At 39.1% G+C, this 22,425-nt stretch overlaps 1 protein-coding gene across 5 annotated transcripts in view; it reads right to left on the bottom strand.

Annotated features, from left to right (window-relative positions):
- CFAP43 (cilia and flagella associated protein 43) overlaps window positions 1-22,425 on the bottom strand; it is a 104,064-nt gene that overhangs the window by 16,007 nt on the left and 65,632 nt on the right. For 4 of the 5 annotated variants that reach the window (XM_036829763.1, XM_036829764.1, XM_036829766.1 and 1 more), the window contains 9 exons: window positions 20,305-20,430; window positions 14,910-15,014; window positions 12,597-12,713; window positions 11,479-11,706; window positions 9,689-9,895; window positions 8,671-8,760; window positions 8,293-8,373; window positions 7,540-7,665; window positions 2,318-2,437 (listed from right to left, as the gene is read on the bottom strand). In XM_036829763.1, coding sequence (XP_036685658.1) covers window positions 2,318-2,437; window positions 7,540-7,665; window positions 8,293-8,373; window positions 8,671-8,760; window positions 9,689-9,895; window positions 11,479-11,706; window positions 12,597-12,713; window positions 14,910-15,014; window positions 20,305-20,430 — 1,200 coding nt within the window. The remainder of the gene's footprint in view (window positions 1-2,317; window positions 2,438-7,539; window positions 7,666-8,292; window positions 8,374-8,670; window positions 8,761-9,688; window positions 9,896-11,478; window positions 11,707-12,596; window positions 12,714-14,909; window positions 15,015-20,304; window positions 20,431-22,425) is intronic. The other variant, XM_036829765.1, reaches the window with a different exon arrangement.

Here is a 22,425-nt window from a genome sequence, read left to right as displayed (position 1 = left end):
TCCTTTCCTCACATTTATTTGCAGTTATCTGTAGTTTCACCTAGTCTGGGTTTTGCTAACTGCATACTTATGGCAAGTTTATCAGAGTTCTTTATCCCATGTATTTCCTGAAAATTGCCAGCTGAATCAGAGGACAGATCAGACCTATGTCTGATCCTTTTATGAAGACCATAAAGGATATTGTGTTTTTTGATCAGGAAACAGGTAGTATCAAGTTGTCTTTCTTTTTGAGATGTTAGCAGCTGTAGATCTCAATGCCCGGGTCCATTAATCCATTGGGAGCTGCAAAATGGTGATGTTATATTTCTATCATTCCTTTTTCACTTACTGATTGAAATCCTCTTATAAAGGGATGCTTCTCCCTATCTATTTGGTTACCTAGCAGTGTAGTTCATACAGGAAAACAGTAAACACTTGACACTTTCTCTTTATTAGTTTTTAGATAATAAATTTGTTGTTATCCTTTGATGGCATTTTTATTTTTAAAATATCACACATTCATTAATCTAACAAATTTGATAGGTTTCAGTTAATTGCAATTATTATTATTGTTGAATCTTAAATTGTCCAATTTAGGGGAGCTTTTAAAGTTGACTCCTGAGTCCTTTTGATGTTACTTAGTAGTCTTTGATAGTTTCCTCATTGTCTTTTATGAAAAGATGTTCTAAGTATATCTTTTTAAAATAACAGCTTTATTAAGATGTATATCACAATCCATACAATTCACTCCTTTAAAGTCTGTAATTCAATGGTTTTTAAAAATTAGATTCCCAGTTGTGCAACCATCACCACAATTTTAGAATATTTCATCACTTCTAAAAGAAATCCATTAGCTGCCATTTCCCATTTCTCCCCACACCTCCCAGAGGCCTTCCCGCCTCCACCCAAAGCAACCACTAATTAACTTTCTATCTCTATGGATTTGCCTATTCTGGACATTTCATATATATGGAATCATTCAATATGTGTCCTAGAGTGTCTGGCTTCTTTCACTTAGCATGTTTTCAAGGTTCATCCATGCTGTAGAATGTATTATTACATTCTTTTTGTAGCTGAATAATATGCCATTATAGGGATAAACCACATTTTATTTATCCATTCATAGTTGTTGGACATTTGGATTATTTCTACTTTTTGGCCGTTATGACTAACGCACTCTTAAGACTAATGCTGGAGCATTCATTCCCAATCTCCCCCCACCCAACTACCATATGCATACATCCCCTTCCTGCTGGGCTGGTGTTTATGTTCTTCTATCTGTGGCCACGATAACTGAGGAACAGCCCCTCTCCCATGGCTATAGGTCTTGCTGGGTCCTGGTAATAGTGCCCTTCCCTTGCCTCTTTAACTCTAGGGATGACACTGGCTTCCCATCGTTTCTAGTCTCCAGCTGTTTCACCATTCTTTACTGTTTCTCTTAACCCTGCCCATACCTCAGTAAAGAGTCCCTGCATTACCTCTCTTAAATGTAACCCTTTCAGGGTACCATTCCTATTAGGACCCTGACAATACAGACATCCTCCTGGAGGTTCCTTAACCTCTCTCATATTTTTTGGTTGACCCCTTTGCTTTGGTGAGATACATCTTCCATTAGCTTCCAGAGAATGGGTGCATATAAATTTTTGAGACCTTGCATTTCTCAAAATATTACTCTCCTCTCACATTCAATTGATAGTTTGGTCAGGTATAGAATCTAATGTTAGGAATAATTTTCCCTCAGAATTTAAAGCCTTCATTCTTGGTCTTCTTGCTTCCAAGTTATTGTATGCTTCATTTATATTCTTACTGCTGAATCAAATTAAGTCAGATTTTTCATCTGATCTTTTGGGGCATGTATATTATTCATTCATTCAACATACACGATGAGCCCAGCCCTTTGCTAGTTGCTGGAAATACAAAAATGAACAAGACAGACTCAGTCCCTACCCTCATGGAGCTTATAGTCTTGGGAGCATTAAAAAGTGATTCACAATAAATTAAAATTCAGTTGTAACAAGTGATAGGAAGTAAAAGAACAGAGTATATAACAAGAAGATCTAACCTAGTCTGGGACCTGACGGATGAGTAGATGTAGCCCAGGAAGCAGAGAAGTGGTCAGAGTCTTACTGCCGCATTGGGAGGAAGGAGATGTGAACAGGAGGCAGAGAACTGAGCATGGCAAGTGAGGGGGAGGGTGGCACAGATGAGGCTGGAGCAGGAGTCACAGCGAGTGCAGGACCTGGATGCCAGACAGGGTACTGGTCTTTGTCCTAAGAGCAATGAGAGGCCCTGGAGGCTCCTTAAAAGAACAAGTCATATAAGTAAAGCTTTTATTTACCTGGCTGACAACCATCTCCGCCCTCACTCTCCTTTCAAAGAGTCTTTTCAAATGTTCATCAAAGTTCTGTGTGCTTTCTTGAATAGAGTTTTGAAGTTTCTTCATTTCTGTTTCTAATGACTAAAAGGAAATCAACAGCAAAGTTAACATTTAGGAACATCAAATGTTCCTAGGAAGTGGTTGTTTACATCTTGCTAAACGAAAGGGGCAGGTGGAGGGCAGCCATCGTGAGGTACTCTGGGCTCCCCCTTTAACCAGAGATGTTTCTGCTGGGTCTGTTATATTGTGAATCTGAGATTTTTGCTTAAAAAAGATTACACTGGAAAAAAAAAGTTAAAATCACTGATCAGGGCTAATGATGCAAGCAGACAGAGGTCTAGTAAAACAAATTGCAGCAAAGTTTTCCAGAAAATTCTGACTCTCTATACAGGACAGAAATTTCCAGGCACACAATCTGGCCCTAAGAAATCTTGATTTGTTTTTTTAAGTTATGAATACAGTTGGTGGTTGAATAACATGGGTTTGAACTGTGTGTGTCCATTTATACACAGATTTTTTTTTCAACAAATATGTTTCACAGTACTACACCATCCACGGATGGTTGAATCCACAGATGTGGAGGGCCAACGGTAAAATTACACTTGGATTTTCGACTGTGAGGAGGGTCAGGGCCCCTAAACCTGAGTCATTTTAGGGGTGAACTGTATATATACATATTTACGTTATTTATACTCTCTCTTGTTTTCTCCCTCCAAATAGTTCTACATCAGAAGGAAAAAGTACCACCTCCTTCTTCAAAATTCCAACAAGACTTAGCACTAAGCACACAGTAGGTAAGTAGAAAGATAGAAATCTATATTTTTAAAGAGAATGACATCTGCAGATCAAACCTAGACATACTGTTACAAACTATTTTTACCTTAGAAATTTTTGGTAACTTTTAAATTTTGATATAACTTCAAAATTTACAGAAAAGATGCAAGAATAGGACAAAGAATTCTCATATGCTTTTAACCAAATTAATCAACGGTTAATATTCTACCCCATTTCCTTTATCGCTTGCTCAATCTCCCCCCCTTGCTCTCTCTCTCAACCATTTCAGAATAAGCTGCAGACACTTGAATACAAGCTAGTTATTTTGGGGTCTGCCACTCAGGTTAGGTCTGTCTGGTGTTTCCTATGCTTAGACCAGCATGTACATTTCTAGCAGGAATGCTCCACAAATCATGTTGTGTCCTTCCCAGTGCACCACTTCAGGAGACACAATGCTGCTGCGTTTCACTTTGGCTGATGTTAACTGTGATCACTGGGTTAGGTAGCGTCTGCTAGTTTCTCTATTGTACCATTCTCGCTTTTCCATTTGTAATTGATTTGTGGGAAAATACTTTGAGACTATGTAAAAAATCTTGTTTCTCATCAAACTTTTAACATCCATTGATAATTCTTACCTGAATCAATTATTACTATGCTGGTAGAATGTTGTTATTATTTTAAATTTATTTTAAAAAACCAAGTTTTCTCTATGCTGGTTTAATAAAGGAAGAGAATAACCCTGGGAAGATTATGGAGAGAGAAGTTTAGCAAAATGTATAGAAATATATGATACAAGGAGAAACACCACCTAAATTAGGCTAATTAAGCAATGAGGAAATATTAAAAATAAAACAAATACAGCTCTGGGCCAATCTGCTTATAATAATTTATGACACTATCTCATAGGAATGGAAAAATCCTATGAATTGTGGTCTCCTAGTAGTTGTTTATCAAGTTCAGGTGTTTCTGGATAATGGAAGCATCATCATATGGCAAATGGCCAAAGACTCAGCCTCCTGAGGCCAGATTGTCCAAGGGTTCCCTATGCACCCTTCTTTAAAACACTGAGCTTTCAGGCTTTTGAAGCTCTCTGGTCTGAAAGGAACTTTTTATGATATCAAAACGGCCTTTTGCTAAAACTGTTCTTCAAATGCCCCCCACTCTTCTCATTGCAGGCCCTTCTCCATGCTTTCCCATCTGCCTGCTGTCCCTTCCTCACTCTTCAACCTGTTCATTCTTTCTCATTCTTCTAATGTGAGAACAAATGCCACTTTCTCAAGGAAGCCTTTCTTGGGTCCTGTCTTGGGCACTATCTTGAGTCTTAGCAGCAAAGTCTGGCACAGAATTCCAGTGCACATGCTTTCTGGAGGGAGTGCTCTTTTGACACCTATACAGGGGTGAGGGAAACGGGTAGGAAGGGGCAGGAGCTGAGCTATGATGTGCTCTCAGGTGGCCCAGCCTTGGCCTGATTCTCAGGGGTATAAGGGTAATAGAGAGGCTCTGCTGACCTGTCCCAATGTGAGCCGAGAGGGCTGGACTTTCATACCCCCATCTCATCAGTCAATTGCTGGCTATTCTGGGTGGGAGCAGCGGTATAACCTTGCAGTGTCTCTGGACAATAATGCCCCCTTGGTCAGCCAAGGACAAGACTCCAGTGGCCTTGGGTATAAGCCTTCAGCTGCAGCACTCACAGCAGCAAAGGGATGGGCATGCCAGCCTGTAAAGGGGACCAGGTGAACACCCTGATCTAAGTCAGTGCCTCTGTGTTTACTGTTATAGATGGCATTTGAACTTGTCCTTCCTAATTTATCACATTGTAGCTAAATAATTATTTTGTGAATGTCCAGTTAATATATAACCCCCCTCACCACCAGATAGTGAACACTGAGGGTTGAGGGCTGTGTCTTTCTATTCACCACGTGTCCCTTGGATCTAACATAGTGCACATAGTGGGAACTCAAGGAGTATTGGTTAAAAACACAAGTTTCCCTCAAACTTTCCTGGGGGAATCTAATTTTGTCTAAAAATGTCTGTATCAGATGCTGAGAAACGAGAAGCAGGGGAGGTGAGAGATGGAAGACCAAGTAGGAAGGATGAATAAACAATGTAGAATCCATCACATCAAGATTTTCTCCCATTCCCGGGACGCCCCTGGTAGTCCAGTGGTTAAGAATCTGCCTTCCAGTGCGGGGGACGCGGGTTCGATCCCTGGTCCAGGAAGATCCCACATGCCATGGAGCAACTAAGCCTGGGCACCACAACTACTGAGCCCATGCGCCGCAACTACTGAGCCCGCATGCTGCAACTACTGAAGTTCATGCACCTAGAGCCCATGCTCCACAACAAGAGAAGCCACCGCAATGAGAAGGCCGTGCACACCGCAACAAAGAGTAGCCCCTGCTTGCTGCAACTAGAGAAAGCCCGTGCACATCAGCGAAGACCCAACGCAGCCAAAATATAAATTAAAAAAAAATTTATTTTAAATGACTGAAAAAATAATTCAGTGTCAGGGAAGTAGGTAGAGGTATAAAATGAGATAAGATTTGCATTAGTCAATAATTGTTGAAGCTGCATAAGGGGGTCATTATATATGTTTGACATTTTCCATAACACAATAGTTTTTTTTAAAAAAGATTCTTTTAAAAGAGGGGAATTAGAGACGGTGAACATCAGTTTTTCGAGGAGACATTGAGCAGTGGATTGAGAGGAAGGTGGAGTCAAGGGAGTGTTTGTTTTTTCTTTTCTTTTAACTTTTTATTTTGAAATAAATTCAGACTAACCCCAAAGTCACAAGAGTAATAGAAAGAACTCCAGAATCCCGTTCAAGGGAGTCTTTTTTTCTTTTGTATAAGATGAGAGTTGTATACAATGTGTAAGACTACAGCACGTGTCTATGGAAAAATCCAGTAGAGAGGGAAAACTGACGATGCAGGGAAAAGGGGCAAATTGCTGGAGTAACAGCACTGAACAGGTAAGATGGGATGGGACCTAGTGCACGAGGGGAAGACCAGGCTTGGGCAGCTGCAAGGCCATTTCACCCATAAGGAACAGAAAGGCAGGGAGGATCTGTGGATTCAAGGCAGGTGGGTGTAGATGTGGTGGGAGAGGCGTAAGGAAAATCTCTTTTAGTTGCTTCTCTTCTCGCAGTGAAAAAGAAAATAAGGTGAGAGTGAGTTGAGGGTCAGGTGTTGGAGGTTTGAGGGTAGCGGAGAACACATGAAGTGGTCCTCTAGGATCTTGCTAGGATCTTGTGGTCCACCCACCAGCAGAAGCTGCACCACGTGGTTACTTGTTAGAAATGCAAAATCTCAGGGTCCTTCTATATCCTCAGAATGACGGACTCTGAACCTGTATTTTAAAAAAGATCCCCAAGGTGATGTGGATTAAGCTAGGGGGAAATTGAAAGCTAGGGGGAATAGCATTGTTGAGCAGCTTTAGGGACCCAATAAAGATTAAGGTCATTAGACTGCAACCAGTCAGTATTTTTCCTTTACCCACTGCATGGTGCAGGTGCAGAGAAGGTTGAGTCCTGGTTTAATCAAGGCTGAGGTTTTACCAGGTGAGCATGGCCAAGGAGCAGGGGGTGAAGGTGTAGGCAGCAGACTATTTTACAGTGCAAGACTGTGGAGTAAATGGCACCACTTTAGGCATCTATACTCCGTAACTTCTTGAAATCTTTACTGCATTCAAAACTACTCATTTTGGATAAAATACATAAACATTGTTAGAGGACTGCAGTGAATAAAAGCAGGGACAAGTTAACAATATGTTCAAAGGAATTGTTCACCATAAAGCTGACAAACTGCCCTGCCTCAAATGATGGTATGATTTTACTTTCTTCACAGAAGAATAAATATCATTTACTTGGTTGTATACCATCACCTTTTACATCTCTATTATAATTGTAAGCACTTTTAACGTGGGAATGTTTCTTTGTGATGGAAGGATAAAAGTGGGAGACCTGCACTGCAAAAATCTCAGATTAGAACTTTATTGACTGTGTCATTTTTCTCTCAAGTCTTTTCCTTGAAATTGAGAGCAAGTCAAGCAAGAGAATACAGCTCAAATTGACGTAGGCAATAGAGAGCAGTACCTTGCAGTGTCTTGAACATACTATCATAGGTGTTCATTAGATATTTGAAGAATGAATGAAGGACCAAATGAACTGTAATGATGTGAAATTTGAAATCAATAAGAACTTTAAAAAATTGCTATATGTTCTTTTCATTTTAAATTGTCCCAAGTCTTTAAATTTATCTCCATTCCCTTCTTCAAATTCTCTTGAGAATTTAAGCCAAAACACCATCCTTAGGCTGCTAAAGACACTGAGAAAATAAAGAGCACTTCATTTGAAAAGATACTGAAACAAAACCCTTGATAAGGTAGGTTATATTCTTTGCTCTTCTGACCTTTCTATACTTATCTCTTTCTTCATTTAATTCCTTGACTTTTTTCTCATACGCTTTGAATTGTTTCCTTTCCTCTTCAGACCACAAAGCATCAGGCTTTGACATGAAAGCAGGTTGAGGAATCACCTGAAGATATAAAGGAAAACATATATTCTATGTTAAACATAAATATAGCAATACAGTAAAACTCAGAGTTATTGTTACAGTTAAAAAAAAAGAGCCCTTTAAAAGGGTATAGTTCTTCACATTGGCAAGGCAACGACCTAACACTTTGACCAAAGGATATGAAAAAATGTTACAATGGTTTTTCTGTGACTTAAGCGAGGGCAAGCATTTTGGGATGTACCCTGACGCTTAGGTGACAAGTTCAGAAGTGTGAGTTGATATCTTCATAGCTAGAACTATGCCTGAGCTCCAGGGATACCTATGTCAGGTATCAAAGGGAATGTTTCTTGGTTTATCTGGAGAATTAGAGGTGCAGTATTATCCCTGCTTTCTGTAGAGACCCAGACAACTGTGGTTTGTTTTTTTGTTGTTGTTCATTTGTTTGCTTTTCATCAGATTTTAAGGCAAGCCTGGGGTTTCAAACTTCTTCTTCTTTGCCTGATGTGGTAAGTTTATAAGGTACTGGGGGGTGGTATATTTGTCACTGTAGAATTTCTACAACTCAGGTTCACATGGGAAAAAATGGTCACATTTAAGTAGCTCTTTCCATCCCATTCCACCTTCCACAAAGATGGCCAGGAATCTCACCATTCTCAAAATGTCTTCCTTCTTGACTTCCAGAACTCCTCCCATCATGTCCATGAGGGCTCGGCGTCTTGTGTTGGGGCCCTTGGGAAAGAGCCAAGGTCAGAGAGGGTCACTGAGACAGAGATCTGACACTCCAGTGGCACTGGGGACTGCCCCCCTGTCCCCAATGTTAGAATGACTGCATTTAGGATTGGGGAGGGTGGGCAGTGGCATGCATGGAGGGGAGAAGAGGAGGCCACTGAGATTCCAGTGACCTCTGACCACGACAAATGCCTTGATGTGTTTCTATGGTGGAGTACAAGACTATTCAACCAAATTAGGAACAAATATCCCTAAAAGGAAAAGGGTCTTAGGTACTATTTGAAAAAAACTGCATACCCGTGACAGAAGCAATCGCTCCATTTCACGGGTCACAAGCAATTCTGTTTTGGCTTTTTGCCATGGATTAACATGTCTCTGAGCTGTAATCTGAAAGAGAAAAGGTGGTTTCCTGCTGTTATCCTTAGAAAATTCAAGCCATACTTTCTTTACACACACCGGGAGGAGGTTAGAAGGGATTAAGGAGATAGAGGGACTATCCAGATTTTGCAACCAATTTCCTATCTTGGAATGAAGATGAGGTCCAAAATGAGACATTTAGAAAAATAGATGGTTACTGTTAACAGGGACTGTGTAAGTGTTTGTTATTACTTCTAAGCAACACTATTATCTTTTGCCCCAAAGTAATCAAGATGGTTTCATGTGAGCAAGGGTATTCTCTTTGAGTTACTTTTTATAAATGAAATATGGTTATATTTGAATTGTTTTCTTTAAGCATTTACTTGTAACTGCATTTGTGCCAAACACCTTTTAAGAAGGCTGTCCAGTGAGGCCCTTTCTCTGGGACCCATACTACTCTAATGGCTAGATAATTACTGGAGCTCCATCAGCCTCATTCCCATTATGTGACCCAACCTCCATGGGTACAGGTGCTGGACCCAAGTTGGGCCAAGAAGCCCCTTCCCAGGTGAATCCAGAACTAGGACTAAGAGATTATAGTTTGGACAAGTTGCTCTCTTGAGCATAGGCGATATAACATAGAAACTGCTAGAGGCAGCTGAAATGCAGAGAGAAGTGAGTCAAGAGATGAAGAAAGAGCACTTCTGGACTCTCCAAAAGGTTCCAGTGTGTGGTTCCTGCTTCTTTCTAGGCTTGGTGTCCAAATCTTCTCTGGACTCTATGGCATTCATAGAAGAAATCCTCATTATTGCTGGGGCTATGTTAACTGTTTTTGTTACTTGTAACCAAGAATGCTACCTTATACAGTTGCTTCTGGTAGCAAAAACAAGAAGAATAAATAAGAGCCTGGAAAATGTCATGAGAAAGAAGGGAAGAGATGATGTACGGATAATCGTACCTCAGTACTTTCCACAATAAGGGTTCTCTCTGGCTTTTCACAGTCCTCAAATTCTGGTTGCCAGACTGATTCTTCCAACTCCAGATCTAAAACAATTTCTTGAATTCTTACATTTTTTTCCTTCACACGTGCAATTTCAATCTCTTTTTGTTTATATGCCGCATCAAACTCACTATTGAAAGCAGTTTTTACCTTGTAAATAATATCCTGAAATATCAATATGTTATTATAAACACACCATGTATTATACCTTTACTGGCAACATGGTCCCACAGTTTTACTTTCCCTCCAAAATCACTTTACACATTATAAGCAAATTAATCTTTCTAAAATACTGTTTATATTAAGTCATTTATTGGTCCAGTAATCTATAGTGGCATCCCACCATGGGTAAGGTTAAGCAACAGCATAACTGTTATACTACAACGTACTTCCAGAAATGTACGATGTAACTCAGTGTGCAGGTATATTGATAAGTGGGTAATGGATACTTGGAGGCTCTTTGGGCTATTCTCTCTACTTTTGTGTATGTTCTTAAAAAAATCCATCATAAAAATATTTAAAAAGCAATATTCAGTATTAAAGTTGGGAAATATCTTTTCTTTGGAACCAGGTTTGGGGAGAGGAGGTGAGGAAAAGATGGCCTATAGAGGTCTGGAGAATCTTCCAGAGAAGCACAACTACACACAATATTCTTCCTCTGTATGGACAGGTCATTTTCAGGTAGAAAGGGAACCCAAGCTGTCCAGTTGGATCAGCCAGTTACTAAGGTGGATGTGGGTCCAACTGGATTGCCCCTAGCTCTGCTGATGAGTAGAATGATGGGTCAAACTAAAAGTAGACTTGACTTTACCATCAGAGTTCAGTCTATATATCTATCCTACTGAAGATGAAACCATTAAAGCAGGGTAGAAAATGATCTTAACGGCTGGCACCAGAATTTCTCTTAGGCTGAAATTACTTTCTTGTAGGAAAACACCTTAATAAAGCAGCAGGAAGGTGAGACACTGAGGGCATAGGTCAGCAGAAGCTAAGCAACAAAAGGGATAACTCAACGGTTCTCAGTATAAATGCACAGGAATTTCAGGTATTGGAGGAGACAAAGAAGAGAAAAAGATAGAAAGGGAGAGCAGAGTAACACAGCAGGAGGCTAGAACTCAAATTGCAGACATGGCTGAAGGATCTTCAGGAATAGGAATGGCCAAACATTAAATTTCAAACCATCTTCATTGGTGCAATCTCAGTTACTGAGTTTTCAAAAACCTTCAGTAGGCATGTACAGGTGTGTTCTGAAACTGACTTGTTTGGTTGAAAGCAAGGAGTAGGAGCTTAGAGCCTGAAGGACACCATACCTTATCCCTGAGCCCCAGAACTTACAGAAATCTTAGAGAGGAAATTGTATTTTCCTAGATTAAGGAGATAGACAAGCATTCACATCTTGATCTTACAAGGAGGTCCTAATTGACATCTGGATTACCTAGAAGGTGGCATTCAAGGATTTCTTTTATCTTTGAGTTTCCCGAAGATCTAAGTACAAAAATGGTTCGCGGTGTTAGCCAGTGGAGGGTGCTCTTTAGAAAACCTGGTATCACAGAACCCACTCCAAATGGATGAAAACAACTCTTGTCCACGAGCTCTGTTTAAAGAACATGGATGCTAGCCATGTGGATATTTCTCTGTGGACTTTAAAGACATCATTTGATTGGCATTAGATTTCAATTTGAGCCTTTGTAAGGCACCTCATGGAAAGTTTTAGAGATTTTCAAGGGTAAAGAAAAAAATTCACCCACTTTCAGTAATATAATTTGGTTGATTTTCTCCTCTCTGGAATGAAGTTCCAGTTGGCTTGACAACAAAGAGGTATGTACCCTAAAATCAGTACTCAGACTACCAAGCAGGTAATTGGGCAAGTTGGTATCTTTTGCTGTCCCATCTTCTTCCTCTTCTTCATCCTCCTCTTCATGATGCTTTTTAACCAAGGTAATTGCAGACTGAACCTCTACAATTTCCTTCTGTAGCTAAATATAGAAAAAGATGAAATGAAAGTTATGCAATAAGAAGAATTCTCTAAAGGGCAATTTTGGGACAACTTAATTATTTCCACAATCATTTTAAGATGTTAATTGTCTTGCCAACAACTGAATTTAAAGTGATGTCCTGAACCTGCCGAAGAGAAAGCCTCAGAAATTGATAGACTGTAGATAAATCATAAGAGTAAAAACTCTTCTTGATAGTGTGTAATATTCATATTTTTCTGTCAGGATGACAGCTGCTTGTAAATATTTTGAGTCTTTCTTGGTACTTAAGCATTAAAAAATATACTTTCTCTTCATATTTTAAAAAGGAACTTATTCACATAGGGCTGGTATGTGTATGTAAAAAGAATTAAGCATGCCTTCATTTTAGTTTTAGAAAAAGAATGGATGCAAAGTTCTGGCCAAAATGAAACTACACCAATTGGGCAGTGTTTTTAAGTGGTTTCACAGAGATTGCTGGGGAAAAAAAGCTAGGATTGCTTTAGGAAAACCATAAATCCCATCAAAACAGATACTACTTCATCCTTGGCCAATCTCTTAAAACACAATCCCCAGTGATAAGAGGTGATAAAAAGAGTATGTGTGGATGAAGAACTTCTGACCAGGACAAGAACAAAATCCCAAATCTCAATTTTAAAAGTATATCATCATATTTGAGGGATAGCCAATGTTGTTAGGATATAGGCTCCTTAATGTGGATATAGGCTCCTACATTCATTAGAATATATTCTACACATAAACAAGGAATATAAATATAAACACAACTAATATCTAAGCATATCTTAAGTAGTATTCCAACTCAAATCTGTATGAAGGAAATCCTGAAACAAAACACGTCACTTATATAAACACATATATATTTAAAATTGTACTTTAAGACACTCCGCTTCAATCTTCTTTTGCTGCACAACTCTCTTCAATTCTTTCAACTCTTCATCTGTGCGTTCTTTCATTGGGAAGTTCTCAACCACACATGGGATGTGAAAGCACTTGGGAAAAAAAGAGAAAAATGAAATAAATCCATTTTTAGAACAATTGTGTGTATCCGGGGCAGAGTGGGGCATATTTTCTCTGATCAAAATTAATCCATAGGTTATCATCATGCATGAGTGAAATGGCCGATGGAAGCTTTCTTTAAAATAAAACAATGTAGAGATCATCACACTAAGTGAAGTAAGTCAGAAAGAGAAAGACAAATACCAGATGATACCACTTATATGTGGAATCTAAAATATGGCACAAATGAACTTATCTATAAAATAGAAACAGAGTCATAGACACAGAGAACAGACTTGCAGTTGCCAAGGGGAAGGAGGGAGGGAGAGGGATGGACTGGGAGTTTGGGGTTGGTAGATGCAAACTATTACATTTAGAATAGATAAACAACAAGGTCCTAATGTATAGTACAGGGAACAATACTCAATAGCCTGTGATAAACCATGATGGAAAAGAATATAAAAAAAGAATGTCTACATGTGTATAACTGAGTCACCTTGCTGTACAGCAGAGATCGTCACAACATTGTAAATCAACTCTACTTCAATTAAAAAAAAGAAATAAAATAAAACAATGTATGCCTTCAGTATTGGTGTAAACTTTGTATAAAAAATACTGTGCTTTTGTGAAAGATTTATTTCTAGAGCAGTGCTTCTCAACTAGAAGTGATTTTGCTGGCCCCTGTCCCCATCCTCTCCAGCCCCCCAGGGACATTTGGCAATGTCTGGAGACATTTTTGATTGTCACTGATGGGGGGGTGGTGTGTGGAGTCTGCTGGGGCCTGGTAGATAGAGGGCAGGGATGTTGCAAAATCCTCCAATCCTTAGGCCAGCCCCTAAAACAAAGAATTATCCAGCCCCAAGTGTGCTGTTCTCGAGAAACCCTGTTTTAGAGCCATACTCAATCACATAAATGGAGGGTGACCAATACTTCATTATCTAAACAGGGGGCATATTTGAAAGTGAAAAAGGTGCTGTTAATAGTTACTCTTGGACCACAGGCATAAACTGGGACTCTTGGTCACCCTACACAAAGAGGGAAACTGTGTTGGGAGGAATCTCAATAAAAAGGCACAAAAAACAGTCCTTTAGAAAATGTGAAGGTAGGGGCTTCCCTGGTGGCTCAGTGGTTAAGATTCCACCTGCTAATGCAGGGGACATGGGTTCGAGCCCTGGTCCACATGCCGCAGAGCAACTAAGCCTGTGCGCCACAACTACTGAGCCTGCACTCTAGGACCTGCGAGCCACAACTACTGAGCCTGCGAGCCACAACTACTGATCCCACATGCCACAACTACCAAAGCCCGCGTGCCTAGAGCCTGTGCTCCGCAACAAGAGAAGCCATCACAATGAGAAGCCCACACACTGCAACAAAGAGTAGACCCTGCTCACCGCAACTAGAGAAAGCCCACCCGCAGCAACGAAGACCTAACACAGCCAAAAATTTAAAAATAAATTAAAAAAAAAAGATCATAAAAATCTCACTGTGAATATTAAAAAAAAAAAGAAAAAGAAAATGTGAAGGCAGGTACAGGTAGAAATGTGAATAATACGCAGAGCAACTAAGCCCGTGCGCCACAACTACCGAGCCTGGGCTCTAGAGCCCATGAGCCACAACTACTGAGCCCACGTGCCACAACTACTGAAGCCCATGCGCCTAGAGCCCGTGCTCCACAAGACAAGCCACTGCAATGAGAAGCCATGCACTGCAGCGAAGAGTAGCCCCCACTTGCCGCAACTAAAGAAAGCCCGTGCACAGCAATGAAGACCCAACACAGCCAAAAATAAATAAATAAAATAAATAAATTTATATTAAAAAAAAGAAATGTGAATAATATTATGTCTAATTTTCAATCTGTGTGGAATGTGAGTGAAGTGGCTTTTTGGAATAGACAGATATTGAGACCCGGATGCAGGTGGTGTCATAGAGGAAAGAGGGAAAGAGGTGCTGAAACAAAGCTTAAGAGATGCTGGCTTAGAAGCACATGGGGACTGAGCAGAGAGGAAAGAACGAGACAAGGGAAAAGACACATCGAGGTGGAGTCAGTACAAGAAGGGGCAAGGTGTGCTTTGAATGCTTTCCTATATATGGCTTTTCTTAAACTTTTTCTTTTTTAAATTTTCTGCCATGAGACTTTGCATGAAAATTTTAATTGGCTAAGGTGTTGTACCTGAAGTTCTATCTGTTACCTTAAGAGCTCGGCCTTTCACAGCCATCGAATTCCAGCATTCTTCTTTGATAAGTTCAGCCAAATATCTCTTGGCTAGGTTTTGCATCTCAGCATCCTTTCTTATCTTAAGGAACACAAATGAAGGGAAAAGTAAAAATGAAAATGTGGCCTCAAAAAAAATCTCAGTTGTAAAAACCAGATGCACTTGGAGGAGGATACTTCCCTGTCTTTGGTTTAGTCTGGAGGCTTAGAATTCCATTCCTTGAGGACTAGGGTGTCAACACAAACAACACGAAGGCAGGCAGGTCCTACACAGGAGCCAAGGCAGGTGTGCGGGCAGTTGCACAGCCATGGTAGCTGGATAGCTAACACACACATAATCACAGATCTGGCTGGTTGGTGCAAGGTGGTAAAGCAAACCCACTGTGCCAAGTCTTCCTGTTTTATCAGAAAAGTTTGAAATCTGTAAATGTTGGCTTAATCCTTGTCAATGCATATTTGAAGTGGCATTTGTGACCCCTGTCTTGGGGTCTTTATTGCACTAAATTCTTCTATTGTTTATGTCCATTGTGAAATGAATGTTCCACTATTCTTGGGGATCGTATGATGTACCTTTTGCCATTTAGAAACATATGTTACCTCAATTCGTTTTATCTCCTTAAGTGATTAAGTATTCTTATTTTAATAAAGTTTGCCAAAAGAGCTGGCATGAAAGTGACACCCGACAATCCTTAGTCCTTAGGGTCCTCTTCAGAAACTTTTTTTTTTTTTTAATTTTTTTACTGAAGTATAGTTGATTTACAATGTTGTACAGAACCTTTTTTTTTTTTTTTTTTGCATTTCACTTTGTTGGCAGATCATTAGCAAACTAGCTGAAAATAATATCTCCCATATTAGAAAATGTCTATTTATTCATTCATTCACTTACTCATTTTTCATGTTTATTTTATTGTCTGAACAAATACCTTGTTTAATTTGCGTTTTATTTGTTTTTGATTTTACCCATTGAGTTAATGGCTAATACAGTTTTAAATTATTTTTTCTTTTTTTTTTTTTTTCAGAGATCAAAAATATTCTTTATTTAGAAATAAAGAAGGTATTTGATGGGCTCTGGACATGATGGTAGACTGGACATGGCTGAGGAAAGAATCTCTGAGCTAGAGAATGTAACAATAGAATCTTCAAAAACATAGAATTCCTTTATTCCTTTTTAATTTCCATGGAATCTGTAGTGATGTCCCTCTTTTCTTCCTAACATTGGTAATTGTATCTATCTCTTTTTTTTCTTAGCTTAGCTATAGGCTTATTCATTTTATCAATCTTTTCAAAGAATCAGCTTTTGATTTCATTGATTCTTTTTTTTCTTTGAATTTTACTTTATTTTTTTATACAGCAGGTTCTCATTAGCTATCCATTTTATACATATTAGTGTATACATGTCAATCCCAATCTCCCAATTCATCACACCACCACCACCACCACCCCCGCCACTTTCCCCCCTTGGTGTCCATACGTTTGTTCTCTACATCTGTGTCTCAGTTTCTGCCCTGCAAACCGGGTCATCTGTACCATTTTTCTAGGTTCCACATATATGCGCTAATATACGATATTTGTTTTGCTCTTTCTGACTTACTTCACTCTGTATGACAGAATCTAGATCCATCCACATCTCTACAAATGACCCAATTTCGTTCCTTTTTATGGCTGAATAATATTCCATTGTATATAGGTACCACATCTTCTTTATCCATTCATCTGTCGATGGGCATTTAGGTTGCTTCCATGTCCTGGCTATTGTAAATAGTGCTGCAATGAACATTAGGGTGCATGTGTCTTTTTGAATTATGGTTTTCTCTGGGTATATGCCCAGTAGTGGGATTGCTGGGTCATATGGTAATTTTGTTTTTAGTTTTTTAAGGAACCTCCATACTGTTCTCCATAGTGGCTGTCTCAATTTACATTCCCACCAACAGTGCAAGAGAGTTCCCTTTTCTCCACACCCTCTCCAGCATTTGTTTGTAGATTTTCTGATGATGCCCATTCTAACTGGTGTGAGGTGATACCTCATTGTAGTTTTGATTTGCATTTCTCTAATAATTAGTGATGTTGAGCAGCTTTTCATGTGCTTTTGGCCATCTGTATATCTTCTTTGGAGAAATGTCTATTTAGGTCTTCTGCCCATTTTTGGTTTGGGTTGTTTGTTTTTTTAATATTGAGCTGCATGAACTGTTTATATATTTTGGAGATTAATCCTTTGTCCCTTGATTCGTTGGCAAATATTTTCTCCCATTCTGAGGGTTGTCTTTTCGTCTTGTTTATGGTTTCCTTTGCTGTGCAAAAGCTTTGAAGTTTCATTAGATACCATTTGTTTATTTTTGTTTTTATTTCCATTACTCTAGGAGGTGGATCAAAAAAGATCTTGCTGTGATTTATGTCAAAGAGTCCTCTTCCTATGTTTTCCTCTAAGAGTTTCATAGTGTCCGGTCTTACATTTAGGTCTCGAATCCATTTTGAGTTTATTTTTGTATATGGTATTAGGGAGTGTTCTAATTTCATTCTTTTACATGTAGCTGTCCAGTTTTCCCAACACCACTTATTATAGAGACTGTCTTTTCTCCATTGTATATCCTTGCCTCCTTTGTCATAGATTAGTTGACCATAGGTACGTGGGTTTACCTCTGGGCTTTCTATCCTGTTCCATTGATCTATATTTCTGTTTTTGTGCCAGTACCATATTGTCTTGATTACTGTAGCTTTGTAGTATTAAATTAAATTATTTTTTCTTAAACAGCTGTTTTGGCATATTAATTGTCAGAACCTGTCTGATTCCCAGGCTCCTCCATTCCTCCCCTTGCTACTCTTGAGGCTACTTGCTCAATCCCTCCAGAATAATGCTAATACTGTGTCTAGGTGGTCATTACTGGGCTTTGGTCTTTGCCCTGTTGTTGAGATCCTGGCCAGGGTGGGTAGTAGCCTGGTCCCTTTAGGACTGGGAGCCTTAGCTCTTCCCAGGGGCTAGTGTTCTGCTCACAGGTGGATTTATGGCGCCATCTGCTAACACTGTTCTGTCCTGGACTGTCTGGTTCTACTATCACGCCCGATCTAGGGCTGACATCTCTTCAAAGCCCAGAGCCCAGGAAAACTAAACAACATGAGGGAAATGAGCATGTGAAGAGCCTTTCTCTGTACCAAAGCCTGCGACAGAGGATCAAGGAGGCTCCTCGAGGGATGCACAGGAATTTGATAAGCAGCAAGGGATGGGGACATCAGGGGCAGAGGCACAGGGTGGGGGTCAGGTGAGCAGAGTGGCTTCATCAGGGGTCAGTAGGTCAACAGTCCAGAGGAGCAGGTTCATGGGGCCGAGTGGTCAGACAAGAGCTTGGAGAAAAAAGCAATGAGAGGGTGAGGATGGGGGCAGGCACCTAAGCCGAACTCATTTTAGAGTGATCAAGATGAATGGGCTGGGAGAAGCTGGTGCCAGAATAGGAGGTGGCATTCCAGGCCTGTAAGGCCCGGGCTGAGGAGGATGAGCCAGAAGCCCGGTGGGCAGACCAGCACTGCTTACCGGCTCAGACTCAAGTTGGGGGCTCCTAGCCAAATGACTCGAGCACGTAAGCCTTACTTTCCTTAAGTGGGGAAAACAATAACCTACGTTTTTGGATTGCTGTGATGATCAAATAACATTCAAAAAGCCCCTAGATTGGTGCCTATCTGTTATAATAAGAAAAAGGGATAATTTCTAATAGGTTCCTGTTGTATGTTTAAAAACAAAAGCCAAATTCTTCACCATAACATACAAGGTCTCCAGAGCTGGCCTCTGCCTACCTCTCCCACCTCATTCCGTGAGGCCCTCTCCTGTCCACTGTGCTACAGCCTTTCTGGCCTTTCTGGCCCTGGAATACGCTGAGCAATTTCTGCCTCAGGGCCCTTGTTCTTGCTGCTCCCTTTGCCTGACATTCTCTTTCCTCAGATCTTTGTATAGCCAGCTGCCTCTCTTCTCTTAATTTGCAACTGAAAGGTCCCCTCTTTAAAGTTGTCTTCTCTGACCACAGAAGTAGATCCCCCTGCATCTATTATCGAATCTGGTTTGTTTCCATCATATAATATATAGAGATTTGTTTATGGTCTCTGTTCTCTACTAGAGTAGCCCCATGTGGGTGGGACCTATCTGTATTATTCATTGTATCCCCAGCACCTACAGTAGTGCCTGGCATGTAATAGGTGTTCAATAAATATTGCAGAATGAATGAATGGATGGGTGAATGAACATCTAGGTGAATTTTATCTCCTTGAGTTAGTCCCTTGAGGTACTTTTGGTATTAATTCTGTTATCTAATATATTTCCTCTCATTCTCAGCCTCATGTCATTTACCATTTGGACAGATCTGCCTCATTTTCACATCTTCACTCCAGTCATTAATAAACATGTTTAACAGGACAGAGTCCTGGGGCACATGATTGGAGATTTCTCTCCTAGAATCATCAGTCAAATAACAAGTCTCTTTTTGGTGTAGTTGTTTAACCAACTATAATCCACTTAAATGTCCTTATATCCAGCTATATTTAATTCTCTTGTTCAGTGGGGATAATGTTTTTATACTTGCACACTCAAAGAATCAAATGTACTGTGCAGGTTGAGAAAGAGGTTGCTTAAGAACATCCTGTGTAAAACACTCTTAAGGCTTTTACCCAAAATAAAATCCATATGAGTAAGCAATGTGTTGTGACTGCCACAAAACAGTGCAAAGGGTGAATTAATAGAAGTAAAGTACCTAGAAAAATGGAGGTTTCAGTTTATGCTTTTCTCTAAACTGGAAAGATAATCATTAAAATTCTTTTGTGGGTGCCATACAGAAATAAAACAAAATTAGAGGAAAACTACAATAATAATAAAACTATTAAAACTACAGTATATGATATCATAGGAGCTGGGATAGTTAGCCTAGACAAGATACATAGGCAACATGGTAATTGCTAGTCTTCTCTAACCACTTTCACTGTGGCTATAGAGTAGATGGTGCTCAAAGAGTAGAAGAATCAGTGAGTACAGGGAGAAAGATTTCAACTCTAATTAAGAAAGGGCTTACTAAACCAAAAATGTTTGAAGTTGGTATGAGGTGGCTGAGGAGATCTCTAAAAACGTTCAAATATATGGTGGAAGATGGTTGACATTAATGTCATGGGGGAGAGACAAACATCAGATGTCTGGCTGGTCTAGATGTTCTTCTTTCCCCTGACTCCCAAATTCAATAATTCTCTGACTCATTCCATTTGTATGCACTAAATTTGCTGTATTCACATCACGCTGGAAAAGGTTTGTTTTATTTGCATTATCCTAGAAAAGTTCTCCTTCCTATTTTCTTTTTACTTTCTTTATTAAATCTTTATGGTGCTTAAATCAGATTTTTCCATACCTTTGCCACTTCTTCCTCACTTTCATCGTGGAGTCTTTCTAGTTCTTCAAGATCCAGGCCAAATTCTTGTTGCTCTAATTTTGCAATATTATCTACTGCTTCATTTTCTTCCATCATGTCCAGAATCTGAATTTTCCAATAGTAAAGGATGGAGACAAGCAAAGAATTAAACTTTAAAGGGATGGTTTTCTGAGTCTCTTCAGACAGCAGCCAATAAAAAAAAAATAGATATTCTGTTTATCTAAATGTAACTATCAAATAAAGAATTAGGTTATAGGCTTATTTAGTTTTTAAGGTTTAATCCATAAAAGCTCATTCATCTAAAAACAACAAAAATATGAAATGATATTAAGGAATTACTGATATTTAGGTGTGCTAGTAGTATTATTATTAAGTATTTTCAGAGTTCTTATCTTTTAGACACATATACTTAAATAATTAAAGGTGAAATGATATGACATCTGGGGTCTTTCTCAAAACAATCAGGGGAGAGGATAGTGGATGGTGTATAGAGGAAAAAATATTGGTGATTAGATTTATTATATTATTATTCCCTCCACTTTTATATATATTTGAACATTTCTATAATAAAAATATCTTTAAAAGTTTATAGCTTCAAAAAATTCAGTGACAAAGGGCACAGATTACAACACATATGACAAAATATTAATATCTTCAAAATATAAAGAGCCCTTACAAATAAACAGAAACAACATAGACAATACGAGAGAAAAAAATGAGGACTTCAGTTTCAAAATGGACTGAGAATGGGCTTTACAATCTTCCTTTCTTGCCCCAATCTATAAAATTAAGAGGGAAAAAAAGTGTATAATAAATCAATAAATCCAACACTGCAATTAAGAGGGGGAAGAAAAGCATCCTTCAATAGCATGGAAACTGTAAAGTCTGAAGGATGAAAATCAGTTGGATCTGAATGATGCATCATGGCCCCATGGGTCCCCAGGACAGAGCTCAGCAAAAGGTAGACTGTAATACCTGCTGAAGTCAGATCTCCTACACATCTTCTTCCCAAGCTTGCTGAACTGGTGTAGTGAAATTATAATAGGGAATTTCAATTATAAAGAGTGAGAGGGTGGCATGGACTTATATATACTACCAAATGTAAAATAGATAGCTAGTGGGAAGCAGCTGAATAGCACAGGGAGATCAGCTCCGTGCTTTGTGACCACCTAGCGGAGTGGGATAGGGAGGGTGGGAGGGAGACGCAAGAGAGAGGGGATATGGGGATATATGTATACGTACAGCTGATTCACTTTGTTATACAGCAGAAACTAACACACCATTGTAAAGCAATTATACTCCAATAAAGATGTTAAAAACAAAAAAAGATGAGCATGCAATAATGAAAATAAAAATGGATCACAAAATATTTGGGGAACAAGAAGACCACTGAAGACAGACAATAAATTCACTAAACAGAAAACTTGTTATGCAAAGAAAAAGAGTTAATTAAGCAAGAAGAGTAGAATTTTACAGTAACTAGGGATGCAAAATATTAGATCATAAAATAATCAAGAGATTATGGAACTTAAAAGTTTAATCTTTGAAACAAACAAAAAATTCGACAGATGGGCTGAACAGCAAAATGGACACAGTTGAAGATAATTAATGATCTGTAAAAGTCAGTTAAGAATTCTCCCTGAGTGTAACAAAGGATAAAAAGATGAAAATGTGAAAGAAAAATTAATAAACATGTATGACATATCTAGAAGTACCTGTTACTAATATGACTTTAAGAAGGAGAGAATAAAGAGAACAGGAGCCATGATGTTTAAAGAAACAATAAGGGAGGATTTTTTAAAGACACAATAAAGCCTGAATACTCAAGATTCAAAGGGTATAACAAGCGTTGAGCCAGCCCAGGTCTAGAGAAAGAAATGTCGGGAAACTAAAGAACCAAATCCTAAACATTTCTGAAGAGGAAAAGAGTATCACAAAAATAGAAGAATTAGACTAATAGAAGAACTCACATCAGCAACACTGAATGCAAGAATACAATGGATCAATAGCTTTGGATCAAAGTTTTAAGTGAAAGAAAAACCTTGAATCTCTAATTCTATAGTCATCAAACCATCATTCAAGTGTGAGGTCAAAATAGAG

This window comes from Balaenoptera musculus, chromosome 16 (assembly GCF_009873245.2).
Source record: "Balaenoptera musculus isolate JJ_BM4_2016_0621 chromosome 16, mBalMus1.pri.v3, whole genome shotgun sequence".
Taxonomy (NCBI): domain Eukaryota; kingdom Metazoa; phylum Chordata; class Mammalia; order Artiodactyla; family Balaenopteridae; genus Balaenoptera; species Balaenoptera musculus.
The sequence above is the reverse complement of the archived record's forward strand: the minus strand, read 5'-3'. Positions and strand labels throughout refer to the sequence as shown.